At 41.2% G+C, this 20,496-nt stretch overlaps 1 protein-coding gene across 1 annotated transcript in view; it reads right to left on the bottom strand.

Annotated features, from left to right (window-relative positions):
* Window positions 1–212: 212 nt before the first annotated feature.
* The window catches only part of LRRC20 (leucine rich repeat containing 20), a 542,624-nt gene continuing 522,340 nt past the window's right edge, over window positions 213–20,496 (bottom strand). Inside the window, exon 5 of the mRNA XM_075258259.1 lies at window positions 213–538. Within this exon, the coding sequence (XP_075114360.1) occupies window positions 420–538 (119 nt within the window). The 3' untranslated portion in view covers window positions 213–419. The remainder of the gene's footprint in view (window positions 539–20,496) is intronic.

Genomic DNA, 20,496 nt, shown 5'->3' with positions numbered 1-20,496 from the left:
TACTATTTCTCATGCTATACACTTATCAGAGACATACACATTAGACTGCTGCCACACAATCATCATGCACACAAATCTGATACACACACTGTGATACTGCATAAAGAAAGATAACAGTTCCCCTTGTCTCTGGCAGGACAGTAGTTTTTTGTTTTTTTGGGGTTTTTTTTTGTTTTGTTTTTTTTTTAAAGAAGAGCCGATCTCATAAATGGTTTTAAAATGCATTTGCTAAAGAAGCTTTTTATTACAACCCAAATATTCAAGAAACAATGTTACAGGAGAAGCGCACCCGTGATTTATAATGATTGAGAATCTAGTAAAATTACTGAATCTAATTATCAGAAAGAGGCATTCCTGCAGAGTTGCGGACAAGAAGGCATGGATTCAAGGCGAGCACGATATTCCCCATCTTCTGCACTTCACAGAGTCAGTTCAAATTTAATGTTGCAAAGGTTCAAGTCATCTTTATTTATGGGATTCAGCTCGAGGTTCACACTTTTGAGACTTGGCAAATTATTCAAAGCCTCAATAGGAATATCTGTAAGAAACAGAGAGAATTATGACACTTTGATATCATTGAAAGTCATGGACAAACCTACATCACAATTATCAAGCTTTATCAGTTTTAGAGACATCTAGAAGACATTAGGAAACGGCTCCCTAAAATAAATAAGTCAGATGTCCCAAAACAAACACACAAACTTCAACATAATCCATTAAGGCTACAATTCTGTAGCCTCAAAGGATTATGTTGAAGTTTATGCATTTGGTTAGCATGGGGCCGCACAGGTAATTGAGTCCTTCACCTATCCTCAGACAGATGTGTCCTCCTATACCTGTCCTCTTAACTGGACATGTCCACCAGAATCTCCTACAAGTTAAGCAGCTTTTCTAAAAGCAACACGATTTAAGGATAAGAAATAGTGATTTGCTAGCTATCTACGTGGCCATCCAGGGAGTGTGTGGGTTGTGAATTGCCTTTTAAGACCTTTGTTAGCATGTCCTGATATTGTATTGAATTATTTGTACTTAACCAAACTGGAGATCAGTGAAATGTTGACACTTATACATCTACTTTGGTAAAATGAAGATGGAAGGAAAGAGACTATACACCTCAAATTCCTTTTCATTTCCGGCCGTGTGAATGGCCTTTAACAGTCCTGCTTAAGTTTCTATGATTAGAAATATTGGGGGTTGTACAAGGATTAAGTGAAGCAAGCACTGCTGGGGCCTGCTTCATTGACATGGACCATGCTAATATCTGACGTGTGCGACAGGACCAGGAGCAAAGTGGTAGAAGGAGTATACATTTCTCCCAGGTAACTGTCATATACAATCTAGATGCAGCCAAGAAAAGCTGCGCTCCTGGCTGGAGGGTTTTACTAAAACCCTGGTAAAAGGTCTGACTGCTGGAGTGGGGAGAATTGGCTGTGTCTCTACTCCAGCCACTTCAGGTTTTGGGATGTGTGGGGATAATTTATGGCTTCCTAAAATGTGTGTGTATATAAGGGCAGACAGAACACAGGTATACGGCTCTCTGCTCCTGGGAATCCATGTGAGTATATTGCTGTGTTTTGTGTTTAGGGAGCTGTGCAGTAGGCCCAGCTCTCTACAGTTAGGATATCTGTTGATGAACTAGGACTTTATTGTGTATTGCATCTGATTTGATTTGCCTGAGAAGCTGTAATAAAACTGGTTGCGGCCAGTTCCATCACACTTGGCTGGACTCTCATTACTGTGCCAAAAAGTGCTCTTCTATCTGAGGAGACGACAATCCCTGAGCTAATCCTGTTACACAGAATTACCATATCTGCATATATTACCTACTTCTAGGGCTAACTATAGCTACTGTGCCCTAACATCATATCTACAGATTAATATTTGCTACAAGTATATTGCAATGGTTTTCAAGAACACAGGTTATAATTATTTTTAGCACTTCAGGGATTGCCACACATGTTCCCTCTGTGATATTGACAACTTATGCCCGGAGGGGGATTTGGATAGAGGGGAGACGTGAGGAATGGTCTACATTAACAATTCAATTTTGGCTGATTCTGTGCAACAAAATATTTGAAAAAATACCAGCAAACATAAAGGGAATTTGTCAGCTGCAAATCATTGTTAAACTACACAAAGTACAGTCTAGAGTCCTACCTCCATATAGTTGAACTGTCGCAAATATCGCTATCGCAGAGAAATAGCTGCAAGTTCAATAGGGTGTGTCCGAGTCCTGGCAGAGCGCCATCTCCAGAGGAGAATCTTAGCTGGACAACCCACCCAGTACCGTCCCCTCAACTCGAGTGACACTCTGCTGCTTATAGTAACTCCTCTTCAAGTAGATGCACTTATCACCAATACTCCCTGGCCAGCGCATGTAAAATACACTACCAAATGGCACAGCCACTGTCAGGAACTGTACTGTGCACATACTGGTTAGGGAATGATAGTTATGAGCACAGTATTTGAGTACAGGGAAAGCTTAGAGGGATTTCAGTCTGGATTCTGATCTGGAGAAATAAGCTCCATTGGGGCTCTGACATTCCTAAGAAATGTCTTCTTTCTTCCATATGTAACTGAGTTTTCAGTCAGCACTGGGGGTGATCCCTGTGCTGTTTGAAAACCACCTCTTCTCCCCCGTCACCTTCATGTCTTCATCCAAAAGCGCCAACAGCCCATGTCCGTTGGTCATTTTCTTGTGGCCTCTCCCCTTCGGGCACAGGAAAATGGCCGTCAGACATGCATAGTCGGTGCTTTTGGACAAAGACACGAAGATGACGCGGGGGAAGAGGTGGTCCGGAGAAGAAGATGGAGGCGTCGCTGAATAGTTTTCGAAGAGGACAGGGGACGCCCCCCATTGCTGTCTGAAAACTCATTTACATATGGAACAAAAGATATTTCTCAGGAACGGAGGCGCTGATCAGAATAATAAAGCTAAGAGAAAAATAGACCTTCTTAAGGCTGTTCCTATATGTACTTAGTTAAAAAAAAAAAAAAAAAAAGGGAATTTTAATGATAGAATCCCTTTAATAAATTAGGTACACCCCAGTGCGCCAGAACTGAAATCTATGTGAGTCATAGATTTCATATGTAACTCATGAAAGAGCCATGTGCGTTACAATCAGGGCGATCCCTATAGACAGTGCACAGGTAGTAATCCCGAATGAGAACTATAGCCCCCCTGTAGAGGGGGCCCAAAGGAATTCCTAGAATATAAGAAGATTCCATTATGATAGATAATACGTGGCAAGTGTGGGCCTCGATGATTGAAGTTACGTCTCTGGCCACAATTACCCCCATCTACCACAGAATGCATATATGGGTAAATAATTGTCTCCAAATGCATCACACTGTATAGTGTTTTGTATCTGGCAGATCCCATTTTATAGAACATAACAGATTACACTGATCAGTAGTATTCTTATGTCTGCATTCTGTATGGACTCTTTCAAAAAACATGCATCTATATCCATGCTGATAGATAATAATATCTCATTGTTTGTTTCTCTCATCAGCCTTGAGTTTTGCAGACTCTTCAATCATGAGAACTGGTAATTTCCAGAGAGATGACTGGAATGTAAAAGCAGCGCAACGTAATAACCAGCAGCATATCTGAATGCTAGGGGCTCTACAATAGGTTCTGCAAAATTCTTCAACTTGTGTACAGCTCTTCATTAAGGTATGCAGTCTCTCATGATCTTAAATCCAATATCAAAAAGGGTATTTTTTATATGGCAATTATACAAAGACCTTTCTAGTAAACCTGTAATCTATTTTTTTTTTTTTTTTACAATTCTATAATCTAGAATACAAACACTGTATTTGAATGTTTGAAAAAGTACCCTGAACAAAACATATTATAAAACAAATGTGTATGTTTGTGTGTGTGTGTGGCGGTTCAGCACTTAAAATTATTTTTCCGCTCTGCGGCATTTACAGGTACAGGAATTTTTTTTATTTATTTTTTTTAGGTTTGTAGACACAAGGTTTGTTACAGACACAAGGATAGTTTGATTGCTGGTCCTATAGACTGCAATACAACCGTATTGCAGTCTATGGGAATTTCACTATATTACTATAGAGGCTGGTCATAGAGCCTCAATAGTAATAATCCTATGGAAGGCATGGAAGCCTTCATAACGCTTGTACCTGCCATAGAAAGAGATTGGCTCCTGTGATCTCGCCACGTGGGAATCAGCCTGCAACGTACAGGGGGTAAACATACAGGGCCGGTGGAGCCCAGCCCCGGGGGCCTTTTTTTTTTTTTTTTTTTTTTTTTCCCTACTTTGGGTGGGGGGTGGTCTTGGTCCTGATCATGGGCATTAGCTCATACAGTGGAGACCCAGTAACTATAGTGGCCAGTCTGTAGGAGAGCAACCTCCAACTTTAAAGGCCCAGCATCCTTGTACTGTAGGGAAGGGGTTAAGGCTAAGGCCCCACACGCCGTATCCGCAGCACTAAAGCGCTGCGGGAAGAACCACTGCGTGAACGCATTGCGGTTCTTTCCACAGCGCTTTTAAGAGAACGTTCACAGAGTTTTCCTCTGCGGACTTTCTCTCTTAACATTATATCTACGGGAAAGCCGCTGGCGTTTCCGTAGATATAATTGACATGCTGCGATTTGCAAATTGCAGCGTGTCCGCGCTGCGATCTTTTCCGCAAAGTGGGGATGGGATTCACATGAATCCCATCCACTTTGCCTGCACTGTACAACGCCACGATTTTCCCGCAGCGTCTCCGCTGCAGGCAAATCGAGGCATTTATGTCCCGTGGGGCACCAGCCTAAAGGAGTTTTCCAGTTCACTTACCTGGTTGCAGGGATGCTTTTGATGGACCCTTAGATTCCAGCGATTTCATGGTCTACAGGTCATATGATGGCTACGGGTAGAGCCAAACACTTTGTCCGATCATATGTCCCGGGTGTTGTGACGTCATTGGAACCCCAAGTCCTTCAAAAGCATCTCCAGTATCAGTAATTGATTTAATACTCCCTCAGATAAGCCTCTTATCTCTGATCTGTATCTTAGTAAAGTTACAATACCAGAAGTAAAATAACTTATTAGGAATCAAAATTAGCCAAAATCCAGGTAATTCCAAAGGGTTCACTAACTTTAACTTTCTTGCAACTGTACTGCAAAAATAAAATACCTTGCCTTCAGAGAGGTCAGTTACATTTGACCTATTATGTCAAAGCATCTACTTCAATGAGCATTTGGATAAAATATTCTTTACTGACATAATTATAATTGATTATTTTTAGATCACCTTTATTTTCATGGTGCTTTAAACTTGAAGAGATTTACACACAAAATACACAGAAACCATGCGAATCCCATGCCCTCTTTGCGGGAAAAAAACGCAGTGCGGACACGCTGCGATTTGCAAAGCCATTGCGACTCTGCAAATCGCAGCATGTCAATTATATCTACAGAAACGCCGGCGGCTTTCCTGTAGATATGTTAAGTGAAAGTCCACAGAGGAAAACTCTGTGAACTTTCTCTTAAAAGCGCTGTGGAAAGAACCGCAATGTGTTCATACCGCGGTTCTTTCCACAGCGCTGTGATTACGGCCCGTCGGGCCTTAGCCTTAAATGGGTTTTAAAACTGACCATCGGGAAGCCATCTCCTGTCCAGTTTCACCAGGGCTTAGGACTGAAACTCGGCGGAGTGACACGGCAGACACGGGCGCATGTGTGAACTTCCTCTATGTCCTTTTCAGTGGTAAAGGTTTTTCTCCAGTTCCTGTTTGTCTCAGCATCAATGCCCTTACATGATAACTAATTCCAATTTCCGATAACAGTGGTGATACCAGTATGCGCCCTATGTCACTGCCGATGTCATGTACAGCAAATGATGACTGGTAATGCATCGTCGGAGCTGGAGTGGCAGGTGAGTAAATGGCTTCATTGTTGTTTTTATATGACATTTTTTTAAAGCTAGAGAACACGTTTAATAAAAATTGTAAATGCTCAGCTTGGTGAAAACATTTTGTAGACACTGTAGTAGCAATAACAGAAATGATGTCACAGACTGATGGGAGATACACAGTCATCTGACTGATTTGTTGCCTATGAGTAGGGAGACATTCCCTTCACTGTCTTTATTCACTTTAAGATTGGGTTTGATAGCTTGCAGAAGATTAATTTTCTTTTCTTTTTTTTGCCACTACATTTGATGCGGTGAACAGTTAATCGAAGAAAAAGATACAAAAGCCTCGGCAGTGCTCTTATGTAGAAGTCTCTTCTTTGTTGATCTATCTGTACAACGTTTAACCTATTCAGTCGGTTTCTTGTTTAACAAATGTAATGAGTACATACAGAACTGCATTAGAATTTTTTTGTGCTTCCTTGTATGACTTTTTTTTTTTACAAGTGCTATCAAAAGTACTGTTAACAAAAAAAGGGGGTGAATTACATTCAATAAAATGTTCTTCAGATGAAGTGAAAAGCATTTGCATGGAAACATAATTACAAGTATTTTCGAATGAACTGTGCTTTTTTGTTACAAAGGTTTAAACTTGACTTCTTGGCTTTGTGGATCTGTATTATGTAGAGAATGTGCCATTCTAAACATGTGAAAATTGCAACAATAGACAATCTCTATTAGTGTGACATAAATATCAAATGTATTAACACATTCTCTAGATAGTTTTCCAAAATGTTTGTATTCTAAAATGTTCTATGATGTCCTACAAATATCCACAAATGAGCACACCATCCCCCCTCCCCTGCTCAGAAAAGTTTAAGACCCACACACAGCTGTCCTTACTTTAACTGGTTGAGTCTGATATTAACAGCGGAAGGCTGGATTTTGACTAGAGATGGGCAAACAAATTCATTCCGAGCCGCGAACGACCAAAAGACCCTAAAATGTGCATCCACAAGGAGGACGAAAAGGATATAGGAAGGTGAATATAAATGTATTTAATTTTTTACAACTCCCTTGGGCCTCCACGTATTGTATTCTGGGGTCTTAAGAGATGCCAGAGTATAAAAATGTCAATTCTGGTTCTATTCAAACTTGTTCATCCAAAACGAATCGGGGAACCGACCTAACCAAAACTAAACCACAGGATAAAAGGTGACCTCCCAGACTTGTGGGAATATCGCAGACCCTGCTGGAATGCATCCACATCCACAAACTCGTGGGCTTTGTATGTGTAACATGGGCACATTATGAACCTGTTATGGGGCATTGTTACACCCAAATTTTACCCCCCCCCCTTCCCAAACAGTAAACCAGGTTCCATTGTTCCACAGACCCCTTGGCCTTATAATGGGTCTACCAGTCCTTAACTGTGCTGTCTGTCACTTTGACAGGAAGAACAGTGTCACATACTATGCTATTCTTCTCATCAAACTGCTGATGGAGGATCCAAACAAAACATTGTTAACATTTATAACTGAACACAGACTGCTGCTGCATTAAGCTGTTTGTGTACCCAACCATTCTCCAGCAGCAATGCAGGTAACATCGCAGTACATCTTCCTGCTTCTCCAGCCCTAATGTTATGTCACACTAACATGGCAGCAGTTTGTACACACTGATCTCCTTTACATACTCTCTACTCTGGATGGTGGTCAAGTCAATGATTCTTGGGTGTGGTTTCTTTAGGGTTAACCACTCTTACTGCTGTTGATTATTAATACATCTATCCCATTGTGTCCCATTTATCACAGTGTATAACAACAGATCAATAAACACTAAGAGGATCTTCATAACTTTCATAAATATGAAATTCCATATACCTCAAGTAATGTGTGAAAAATTGTCCTCAACACATTTTGCATAAATAAAAAGCTAATCTATCTCTATAAAGTATTTTATGGATGTGCACTATGCTATTTTCCTATTGGCACAACATATGAATATTTATTCTGCAGAGATTTAATTAGCTCATTGTTATGGTAGGATCCCAACGAGGCAGTTTGTCTTGCATATCTATTCGTAGTGATTAATATGTCTCAGACATTTTTCACTCTTATGGGATCGTAAACATTTAGCACTCTAACAGATGCAAACATTTTAGTAAAATGCATTATTAGAGAAAATGTATTTGTAAACCAAAGGCTCCTTAGTTGTCCTCTTCTTCCCCCAAGTCTAGGTTCTTCTAAACCCTACTAAAGAACAATGCTTATTTACAACTAATGTCTGTATCCTTCTATAAGTGTTCCATCTGCCCATGAGAGTTAAGGGACAATTCCTGGATATGAGGACGGTGTAGGATCTGTTCCTTTGGCAACCGCCTCGAGTCTGGGATGTGACATGCCTTGAATCATCCACTATCTAATTATAGGAAAATGAAGTGCCATTTTGTAGAAAACATAATTCATCAGACCATACTTGCAGTGTTTCTTTTAATTCCAGGTCCTGTAGTTTACACAGTTCAGATCACCCAAGTGTGATATAATAAAATAAACTCTATAAGAATGAAAAATAGCCTGGCACATTCTAGTACAGGAACACTATACAATGCTAAAAAAAACAATGTACAGGGAATGTGATATCCAAAATAACAACTTGCTTAAATTGCAAAGTACTGAAAGGTAACATTATTTATTACGCAATGACCATTAGTCATGGAACAGCTTTGTCTAAGGAAGCGAAGTTGGAATTAAAGTCCCATCTGTTATTTTATACTACATTGCGGTGGTTAAAAAAAAAAAAAAAAAAAAAAAAAAGAAAAGCTCATAAACTAAGCATAAAGATGGGTTAGAGAAAAGAAAACTTAATAGAAAACAGAAAAATAGTGAAACATGTACAGTATGGCCCATAGTGAAAGAGTATGACAACCCCATAGTTATGTATCACAGACCCATTGAGATTGGAAAGTACAATCTACCCCTGAATCATCCAACAAAATCTCACATTACAAGATTGAGAAACAAATCTCAAATAATAAATATAGGTCTCCACAAAAAAACTAGACTGTAAGAATTATACCATATATAAATATTTGGGCATACACTTAACCTCACTAAGTTCACTCCTTTAGGGTATGTTCACACAGTTTTTTGCGGAATCCACCTCAAAAGTAGCAGAAAAAAGAAGCAACACGATCTATCTTGGATTCAGCCGTGAGTCAGCCATGGCTCGAAACGCTCCTGTTTAGGGCCTAATCGGGAGCAGGATGTCACGACGAATGCTGATGCTGCAACAGAATGCCGTCGCGGCTAGCCATGCGGAAAAGGTTTTCGTCACCTTTTCCTCCGTGTGAACATACCCTAATAAAGAAAATTTATCTCCTATGGTAGAAGCTGTCCAAAGGAAACTGTAAAAACTTACCGAAATACCTCTGTCTTGGAATGGAAAAGTAGTGGTATTTAAAACAGCAATTTTAGCATCTATTTTATATTTCTTCTGTACTATAGCTATTAACCCCTCACCACCACAGCCTTTTTTTTCCATTCCATATGAGGGTTTAATGTTTACAGGACAAATTGTACCATTTAATATTCATTACAGTGTAGTGGGGAAAAAGAATCAGAACAGTGTAGAATAGGAGAAAAATCTCATTTGTGCAACAATCTTACAGCTTTTATTTATACGGCATTCATTGTACAGCCAAAATAGGTCAAATAAGCTTCCAGGGAAACCTAATTTTGTAAATCGTGGCGTCCGTTATACCTACGGAAACAGTGGCAGCTTCTATTTAGGAATAATAGGGACAGAAACTCTGCAGACTTTCTGAGAAAAGCTCAGCGAAAAAAATGCATAACTGCATTTCCACCACAGCTCAAAACCCTTATCCTCAAAGGGTTTTTTATGTTTTTATCTCCTTAAAAAAAAAATCCAAAAATTTCCAAAAAAAACCCCTAAAAATTTCATGAAGTTGCCATATTCTGACCAGCATAAGGCGTCTCTTTTTTTCAGGAATATCTGATGTTTTTGATCGCTTTTTACTATTATGGAGGATGTCTGGGTAAAGGGTTAAGAAATTACCCAGTTTTTCATATCCTGTAGACACACTGGGGGGCTGAGATGAAAACAAGTTTCAGTGTTCAACCATTATGCCAATTCACCTATGAGAATGACATTGATTGTAAGATGACATTCTGATGGCTGCCAGAAATGTGGCTTAAGAACTCCTGTTTTGGGGTCAGGTTTTCCCTATCTTCAGATAGCCTCTACGGCCATGTTTTTGGCTTCTATTTCTAAATCTGTTTTTGTTGTAACCCTACTTCTAAATAAACTTTCCTCTACTTTTACCTGAGGTTGGGTTATGTATAAAAGTTTTCGCAACACCTGACTACGTAGATATTCTTTATTATATAGAGTACATAAGATAGCGGAGTACATCCTGTGCTACTGATTCTTAAGGTCAGTAAATACACAATCTGTTACATTATTGTTATTGACAAAAGAATATGCAGCTCAGCCATAGAAAGGGATGAATAAATATGAGTCTATGTTCGCATCAATACTGTTCTGAACGGGGCAATATCACGCAGGCAAAGTGGCCAGGACCGCACTTACATCAGATATGACTCACACACCTTTAGAAAAGCTACACAATTGTGTTTTACAAAACCGCCTTTGAAATGTCTATCACAAAACCTGGGCTGGAAGCTCAATTGTTAGGTACAATATTTTTTTTTTAATGAATTTAGTAATAATTCTATTACTTAACTCCTATATTATTTTAGTATTGTGACACATGATTTATCCTTTAGCAAACAGAGCTCTGGCCAGCTTGTGTAACCTATTATTTAGCCTGTCTGTATATGCATGCTGCTTTAGACATGAGCTGTAGATTCTCAAAGCAGTATGTGCCAGACATATCATCATATCACTAGCTAGCTGAACTCATGTCGTTTTAACTTGAAATAAGTTAATAATGGATCTGTCAACTGAATGTGCAGCTGTAAGAAGGACAATACATTACAGGAAAAGAGTTGTTCTTTAATCAAAATGAATACATGTAAAAGTTACCTGGTTCCTAAACATCTCCACCTGAGTCCTGAAATCAAAGCGGGTGACCACGTTTTCTCTCCACAGATTAGGGAATAAAATATTAATCTGTGGTGGTCACCGTCCTGCATCTAAATAGATCAGCAGGGCAAGCATTCACACTGCTGCCACTTTCATTGTTCATGGGACTGCTGACGATAGCTGGGTACAGCGCTAGAGAATGAATGGAGTGGCAGGCTGAAAATGCGTATTGTTGGGCTTCAGCACATTAGACTATGTTGTGGATAGAATCATACATTAAAGCTTTAGCCAACCCACATTACTTTATTTTGTCTTTCTCTGGATACAAGGAAGCAATCTATCTTGTAGTATAGTGACCTACCATTGGCCTATTGGCATTTGCATACTTGTAGTCATGATTCACCACTTGTAACTATCACTTTTCAACTTATTTAACTCATTTAACACTAAGAATCCTTTTCTACAGACCAGGGACCTGTGTATGCAATATTAGATTTTCAACAATTACATATACATACTGTGAGAAAATGACAGGTAAGTGACAAAGATAATCCTACTGACTCATATGCTCTTGAACATAGTGTGTTTGTTCACCATGTGGTCACTGTTAACACATGTCAGTAGGATTATCTTTGTCACTTACCGATTAAGGAGTGGGACCTTTTCCTACGGAGACTACTCTGGCACTCCCTCATACCAACTTTTTTGAAAGTGACAGGTAAAGTCCTGGAAGGTCACTATATCTCCACCAGATTCTTCATGTATGTGTGGTGAGTGAGGTTAACACAGAGCTGTAGCAAACCTCACCTGTGAGCTTAACCACTTCTTGTCCTACAGCAGGAAGGAACTTTCAAGCACAGATGGGAGTTGGGGCTCATTACAGGCCTATAAAGCCTGTCGAGACCTCAGTCCTGAGCAGCTCCTGGGGGAGAGCGGAGGAGTCGGGTTCTGTCCCTACAGCCTGACTTCTGGTGAAAGACTAGTGTGTGAACCACAGCTTCTGTTTAGTTTCTACCATGTGGTTGAAGCAAGGCACACATATAGTTAGAGTACCTGTGTTTCGTTAGCAGCTCTGACGAGCAGGTTTTGTTATTTTTCTTTATTTTTTTTTGCCTAAAGTTAAGGCTGTTTTCTTTTTGCCAGTTTTGCCAAATAAACGACAGGGTTAAGCCAGTTGATACCTGATTTTTTTTGTGTGTCTGTCTCTGTCTGGGTCCGCTGCTGCTACCGCTAAGCCTACTCTCCGACAATACATAAATCAGTGATTACATTGATTTTCTCGTAACAATGAATGGCACCTCTCTAGGGGTGGGATATATTAGTAGGAGATAGGAGTTACTAAGTGCTTAAATTATGTGGGTGTATAAAATATAACTTTCAGATTTTTCCTGTAAATTAGAGTTAGTATTTTTCACTGTACATTAAGAAACCTAGAAATGCAACTAGCCTTTTCTGTGACCTAAATTGCTAGTTTCTGCTTCAAAAATTTCAATTGAAAAAAATGGAAAGTCATGTGTGCTTTTAGATGCTTTGTGCTTGATTTATCATATTTCTTATGATAAATATTTCTTATTTCATATCACATTTGTTACTATTCATAAAACAAATAAAAAACGCCTATAGAAAAGGTTAGCGGTTTGTGGTTTTGAGCAGATATCTGCTATGGCTGGTGTGGTAAGGGCTCGTAATTAGAGATGAGCGAACAGTGTTCTATCGAACACATGTTCGATCGGATATCAGGGTGTTCGCCATGTTCGAATCGAACACCGCGTGGTAAAGTGCGCCAAAATTCGATTCCCCTCCCACCTTCCTTGGCGCCTTTTTTGCACCAATAACAGCGCAGGGGAGGTGGGACAGGAACTACGACACCGGTGGCATTGAAAAAAAATTGGAAAAAGTCATTGGCTGCCGAAATCAGGTGACCTCCATTTTAGACGAATAGTGGATTTCAAATCCGGGTCATATGAGAATGTGAACTTTATGACTATGAGACAGGGATAGCTGTACAGGCAGGGATAGCTAGGGATAACCTTTATTTAGGGGGGAATGTTATTAAAAATAACTTTTTGGGGCTCTATCGGGTGTGTAATTGTGATTTTTGTGAGATAAACTTTTTCCCATAGGGATGCATTGGCCAGCGCTGATTGGCCGAATTCCGTACTTTGGCCAATCAGCGCTGGCTATGCTGGAGGAGGCGGAGTCTAAGATCGCTCCACACCAGTCTCCATTCTGGTCCGACCTTAGACTCCGCCTCCTCCAGCAGAGCCAGCGCTGATTGGCCAAATTCTGTACTCTGGCCAATCAGTGCTGGCCAATGCATTGTATTGGCGTGATGAAGCAGTGCTGAATGTGTGTGTTTAGCTCAACTACACCGGTGGAGTAGTTGAGCTAAGCACACAGATTCAGCTCTGCTTCAATCAGCGCTGGCCAATGCATTCTATTAGCTTGATGAAGCAGAGTGTGCACAAGGGTTCAAGCGCACCCTCGGCTCTGATGTAGCAGAGCCGAGGCTGCACAAGGGTTCAAGCGCACCCTCGGCTCTGATGTGAAAAAAAGTTGCCAACGCCTGGTCTATTCTATACACCCATCCTATTTCAAGTTGTATGTTTCGAGGTGCTTGTTGCTGAACTGATGTTGGTTTACTGTATATCAATATTATAAAGGTTTCCTAAGGTTATATCATTAAGTTCTTGTAGACACAGGATAACCGAAATGTTACTCATTATTTTGCATGACCTGAAAATGAAGGGTACTCCTATGCGTATTTACCAAGGGGTCTACTCCAATCTTGACCTGCCCTTAACTCTAAGTGACCAAGGAAGAGCTATGTATTTCTGTACTGTGATAAGAAGTAAGGGTTATACAAACATGGCTTTTTTTTTACATCACAGAAGCTGATATTCTAACTAAAGATGCAGACAAATGCCAGATTGCCAGATAAATGATGCTAAAAAACATTGGAAAGGTCAAGATTGCAAATGCTGTTAAATGTATTTGGCTCTGTGGATTAAATATAACTGTCATGAAAAAATTGCCTTATTTCAAGAAATAAATTGGAGCGAAAATGAGGTTAGAAAGACATATTGTGCTATTGCTACAAGCTTTGAAATCACAAGTAGGTTTTCATGTTTGTGTCAATCAGGTCTATTGCTGTGACCTCACAAAAGTCACAGCCGCTCACCTGGCAAGAAAGATATTTGCGATGTCACAGCAGACATCACAGGAGAGATTCAAGGCTAAGCTATTGGGGAAGGGTTCTGGTGCTATCTGGTGCCAGATCTGTACTTTATCCAGAAGGAAAAACGTCACCTGCAGCAATTTTCCATCCGGCTCTTAAAAAATTCAAGCAGCGCCAAGTGTCCCCGTTCTCCACAGACCATATATTTACGATAGTGAAGCCAGTAATTGCCGATTTCACTATAGTACCCAAGCAGGGGTTGTTTTCTAGGGCACGGTAGATCTTCTTGTAAGTGCTATGGTTCGAACCCCCATTCTACATGTAGTAGTAGTGAAGCCAGCAATCATCCCTGCAATTGCTGATCCCTGCTGCTCTTTAGAGTAAGGGGTCAGTGATTGTGGACAGTGGGTGGTAGATTAAGGTCTCTGGGCTGCTGATAATGTTAATTATGTATGAGGGCACTAAAGAGGGAGAATAGTGTGGGGAAAGGGGGGGAAATGCTATGAGTGCATACTACTTGCAGACACAATAATATGGCATTATACTGTGTGCCTGTTGCAGGATAATGCTCCCACTCACAGTATAATAATTCTCATGGCCCCCACCCATAGTATAATGCTCCTTAATAATTTACCCACCCCTAATATAATGCCACATTATTGCCCCCTACACACTGTACAATGTGACATTAGTACCCCCCATATAAACCTGAGGTACGTCTTAGGGTGCATTCACACGATGTCTTTTGGCTCGTAATCTGACACGTAGATGCCGCAGGAGCTTTTGCGGGCCGTATACGCTCCCATTGATTTCAATGGGAGCCGGGATCATATACGCGGCGCTATTTTGCGGCCGTGATTTTGCGGCTGCAAAATAGCGCAGCGTATAAGATCCACGCTCCCATTGAAATCAATGGGAGCGTATACGGCCCGCAAAAGCTCCTGCAGCGTCTATGTGCCAGATTACGAGCCAAAAGACATTGTGTGAATGCACCCTTATAGTCAGTCAGACATATCTTTTTCTCCCAAAAATACCGTAAACTGGATATGTTTAACCTCGGACTTAATGATGGCAGAACCCGGACTACTTTAAAGTAGCTGAATACCCTTGTTCAATGGGCCTCGGCAGCCCATCATGGTAAAAACAGATGATAAATTATGGTTTTGGTGTAGTAATCTGTATATATTAAAAAAACAAACAAAAAAACCTGATGACAAATGATGGATTTTGTATCAGTTGTAGTGACTTAAAGAGGTTGTCCAGGCTAAATAATATTTGCCAAATAGGCTGGAGGGAGGTGAGAAAAAAATAATAAAAAAGAGGCAGAGGTCTGGACAGCAGGTGTCACCCTGCTCCTGTACATTAGTGGAGCCAAATTGCTGTACATTGATGGACTGTGGAGGAAGCAGTTCGGGTTGCTCCTCCACAGAACGCCAGGTGCTGCCACATCCATCTTCAGGCAGCATCTGGTACTGAAGGAATTTTAAGGGACCAGATGGAAAAAACGCTGCAGGAAGCGATTTTCCATCTGAATGAGGCATAGATCCAACGCCAGAACTGATGCCCGTTGTGGCAGAAGCAATCCCATAGAAAACTATAGTATCCATTCTGGCATCAGTTTCCCACTGACAGGTAAGCCATTGTAACACCATAAAAGTCATTGCAGTTTACCTGAAAAAATGACATCACAGATTGGCTTCAGGTAGGTAACTGTTGTGGCTGCCATCTACTCTTGATGCCACTACTTTCCTGTATACGCCCTTACTCTGCAGCAAGGAGCTTACAGTAGTACGGCATCCCCCCTATCGCGGCTATTAATCTTTGACTGAGCGTTCTTGTCTGACTGCTCAGTTTTGCAGTCTCTTTCAACTACCTGATAGTATGAATATTTCTATGGGATTTTCTCTACTTCAGTCTGATGAAGGCCATATAATATGGCCAAAGCGTTACTTCTCACCTTCATACGTGTGTGAATTGCAAGACATAGTCTAAAGTTTGAATTCTTTTTCCTTGATTAAACTGTTGTGACATCACAACTGTTTCACTTAATAAATAAAGGAATCCTATCATTAGAATCCCTTTTTTTCTAACACGTAGGAATTGCCGTAAGAAAGGCTATTCTTCTCCTACCTTTCGATGTCTTCTCTGCACCGCCGTTCGGTAGATATTCTGTTTTCCATCTTTATGCAAATTAGTTCTCTCACAGCACAGGGGGCAGTTTTTTTGTGGCTGCTTACTACAAGAGCTCACGTAAGCGGGCACAAAAAAATGGCCATGCGCAGGTGCAGTCAGCTCTGCCTGCTGACAGAACCAATTGCGCATGTGTAGAAGATTGAAAGCCAGGCTGGAAGATGATGCGTAGAGGCCAGTTCCTGAAGAAGCTGAAGGCGCACTGGAGAGTTCTCTCGCAGCACTGAGGACTCCCCAGTGCTGTTTGAGCGCTGGGGCCCGTCCCCAATGCTGCAAGAGAACTCATTTGCATAAGGACAGAAAATGGGATATCTACCGAACGGCAGCTCGGAGAAGACATCTAAAGGTAGGAGAATACATAGCCTTTCTTAAGGCTATTCCTACGTGTTAGTTAGAAAAAAAGGGATTCTAATGATAGGATCCGTATAAGCTACTATGTGAGATTAATTTAAGGTAAACTACTGTGACGTCACTAGTGGATTTCAGACATGTATGCCCTGAGATGGATATATTCTAGATATCTTGTTTATTTTGCTTACTTCTATAGGTCCCTCATATTCCGCAGTGCTTTCACAGATACTGTCATCTCATTGTAGGGTGACCAGTGTACTCAGATTGTGGCATTATACCATATGCCCATTGCTTCATGGTTTTAATCACAAGCACAAATTGTTTGGGCAAGCTAAATATTGGTAATGCTAAATGAACAATTTGCCATTTAATTACTCCATTACATGCTTCAATTGTTGCTCTTTTCTACTAACAAACCTGCTCACGTCTTCATTGAATTCTGTGTATATTTGTGTCATCAAGTAATGGATTTTAGATGAAAATATGATTGCTTTTGCATGAAAAGGTAATCACTGCAAAATTACTATGCATGCACAACAATGGCGCTCCGTATGTTAATTAGTGCTTACGTTTCAGTGATCCTATAAATGGCAGAAATGTTGGTGTTCAGTCACACTGGGAATATTTCCCCATTTGAAAGCACAGTGGAAAAAAAAAAACCATCACAAATTGTATTTTTTTTTTTAAATGTAGATTGAGAGCCCCACACAGATCTCACAATGTACATTTTTTTTTCCCTATCAGTATGTCTGTTTTGGAATATGGGATGGAAATCCATGCAAACACAGGGAGAACATACAAACTCCTTACAGATTTTTTTTTTTTGCCCATGGCAGGATTTGAACACCAGGACTCCAGCGCTGCAAGGCTGCAGTGCTAACCACTGAGCCACTGTGCGGCCCCACAAATTGTATCTTTAGTGTCTCATATTTTATTATACTATGTACTTGGGGGGTTCACTGTTTCTCTTAACCCTTTAGTGACTGGTCTGTTTTAGGCCTTAAGGTTGCCGAGGATAAAATTTTATTTTATTTATTTTTATTTTATTATCCCAGGGCTCTGACGCCTCTCTGTGCGGTCTGGTCTGGTCTGTATCTATATTTTTTTTAAAGGAAAAATCATTTCTGTAATGACTTTTTTTTTTTTTTTTTGCATTGTCACTTTCCAAGACTAGGAAGAGAAGAGATAAACAATTTCTTAACTATATAATTGTTGAGTGCACCCTTGAAGAGTAAGATTCCTCAGTGATTAAATCAGGGTGGCCATATTGTACATAAAAGTTTTCAGATGCTTTTCTCGGGAGAGACAATTGTGCCTGGAGGGTATTTTACAAAGCAAGAAATTATAAAAAGATTACAAAGTATAATCTAGCATCATATTGTGACATATACAATTGAGCTATGGGAGCGAATTCCCACAATTTATATGGTTTAAAGAACTAGTAGGCCTATCACTGTAACACAATAACTATGTATAGGAAGAGTTTTAGTGACCGATGCAGTGAATTGACGTCTGTTGCATGTAAGTTCCCAAACCTACAATTGTTGGAGGAAACTTCTGAGGGCAAGCATTTTCTGTGAAAGAAAGTGATCAGGGTCCCTAATATCTTCAGACTTTTTGTGTTCAGACAATACCAGGTACCTTCTGTTCACTCCTTGTCCTGCTTGACATGCAGAAAATGCTTGCTCAGTCAGATACCAGCCTCAGTGGTAACCAGCCTCAACAAATGGCCTCCTAAATAATCCTCTCCAGGCACTTCCTTTATGTAACAAGACATCAGGAAGCAAAAAGCAGTGGGGAGCTGGGCAGCATCTGAACAAGACCAGCGGGGTATCATATGGGCAGGGCCGGCTCCAGGTTTTTATGGGCCCTTGGGCGACAGAGCCTCAGTGGGCCCCCTTATAAAGGAGGTGGAGTTGAGACACTGTGCGTTGCAGATGAAGCGAGTGACGTCACGCAGGAGTGTGGCGTCACCAACGCCATACCTCCCAATTTTTAAAGAGCAGAAAGGGGTAAAATGTGCTCTGCGTGCCGCGGCAAATTTGTCTTCACCCACTTTTATGTTGACTCCGCCTATTCTCATTTATTTATCATGTGCTCCCACACAGTATAATCCTCCTACAGTCACCCGTAAATTATATGCCCCCCCTCCATCTCTCCCCAGTTTCATATACACCCTTCCTCTGCTCCCAGTTTCATGTCCCCCTCCATCTCTGTCCCCAGTTTCATCACGTTCTCCCCCTTCATCTGCCCAGTTTCATGTCCCCCTGTCTCTGCCCCAGTGTCATGCTGTTCCACCCCCCCCCCCATCTGCCCCAGTGTCATGCCGTTCCCCCCCTCACCTTCATTTGCCTACCAGTTTCATTGGGCCCCCTCCATCTCTGTCCCCAGTTTCATGCCGTTCTCTCCCCACCCCCTTCATCTTCCCCAGTGTCATGCCGTTCCCCCTCCTCCCCTTAATTTGCCCCCCCAGTTTCATGGGCCCCCTTCATTATGTTCCACCTTAATATTTAATACAAAACAAACACTTACACTCACCTTCCATTGCTCCCCTGACGCTCCTCTCTCCGCTCTCACTCCATTCACATAGCGATTAAAGCAGGAGCTGTGAGCTCAGCTCCTGCTTTAAAGCTGCGGCCCGACTTGCGTATGTAAGCGCAATGTGATGACGTCATCGCACCTACACACGCACGCCGGGCCGCAGCTTTAAAGCAGGAGCTGAGCTCACAGCTCCTGTTCTAATCGCTTATGTATTCAGCTCATCGGCCTCCGACGGACGCCGATGAGATGAAATCGGGACAGGCAAGTGCTGGGGCGGGCAAGTGCCGGGGGGGCCCCCAGAGGCTCTGTGGGCCCCGGCACTTGCCCGACTATGCCGTGCGCTGACGCCGGCCCTGCATATGGGTATCACTCTTTTACTCTCTCTGTCAGGTTGATCTTTTTTTTTTCTCTGAAAATTTTTCCTCAGGAAAACTCCTTAACTTTTTTTCTATACATCTCATAGTGAAAGGGTAACAACAAAAACATATCATTTAGTATTTTGCATAAGAATCTATAACCATACATTTGGACCTATATTATATTAAAGAGAGAATCCTCTGCTCTAGACCACGTTCTGTGAGCCACTGTGGCTATTTGGCCATTGTGAGAAGGTAACAGGAAAAGTGCTGGACTCCAGGTATATCTGCCCCAGGTTTCTGACGTATGTGTGGTCAGGGCAGATCTGGAGTAGGCCTCAGCCCAGGTGTAGATCCTCGGCTCATTACTGACTCAGAAAAACCTGCAGTTCATGGCAGTTCCATGAGGTGAAAGGAGGTGTATGGTTCTGTCCTGTAACCCTGAGTCCGCTGAGACAATATTGTTCCTGTTTTGCTCATGTGGCTGTTAGTAAGTCACATGTACAGTTAGGTTATCAGTTTTGTTAGTGGCTCAGACGAGCAGGTATTTATTTAGTTTTTTTGCCTGAAGTTAAGGCTGTATTTTGTTTTGTTTATTTTGTGCCTGAAGTCGAGGTTTATTTATTTTGTTTTCTTCTAAATAAACCAGTTTGCTTCATATTTTGTGTCTCTGTGTTGACTGGGTTAGCACCACTGCTTTTACCGAGCTAACTTCCCCACTCCATTCATTTGAACAATGTCATATAATGCTACTGTACATTTCCCCTGCGGTGGCTGCTATTGTGGAAATGCTGGGTCTGCCTGGTGGTAATCAGCTTTGTGCCAGCAACAAGGTCAAATAATGAGAGGGGTTGAATTGAGTCAAAAAGGAGCAGTGGTCCCGAAAATGCGGACAATTGACAACTACATCACGCGTTATACTGTAGTGGTTATACAAACTTGTAACAGG

Source organism: Leptodactylus fuscus, chromosome 10 (assembly GCF_031893055.1).
Source record: "Leptodactylus fuscus isolate aLepFus1 chromosome 10, aLepFus1.hap2, whole genome shotgun sequence".
In the NCBI taxonomy this organism is placed as follows: domain Eukaryota; kingdom Metazoa; phylum Chordata; class Amphibia; order Anura; family Leptodactylidae; genus Leptodactylus; species Leptodactylus fuscus.
This window is presented reverse-complemented; position numbering and strand designations above follow the sequence as displayed.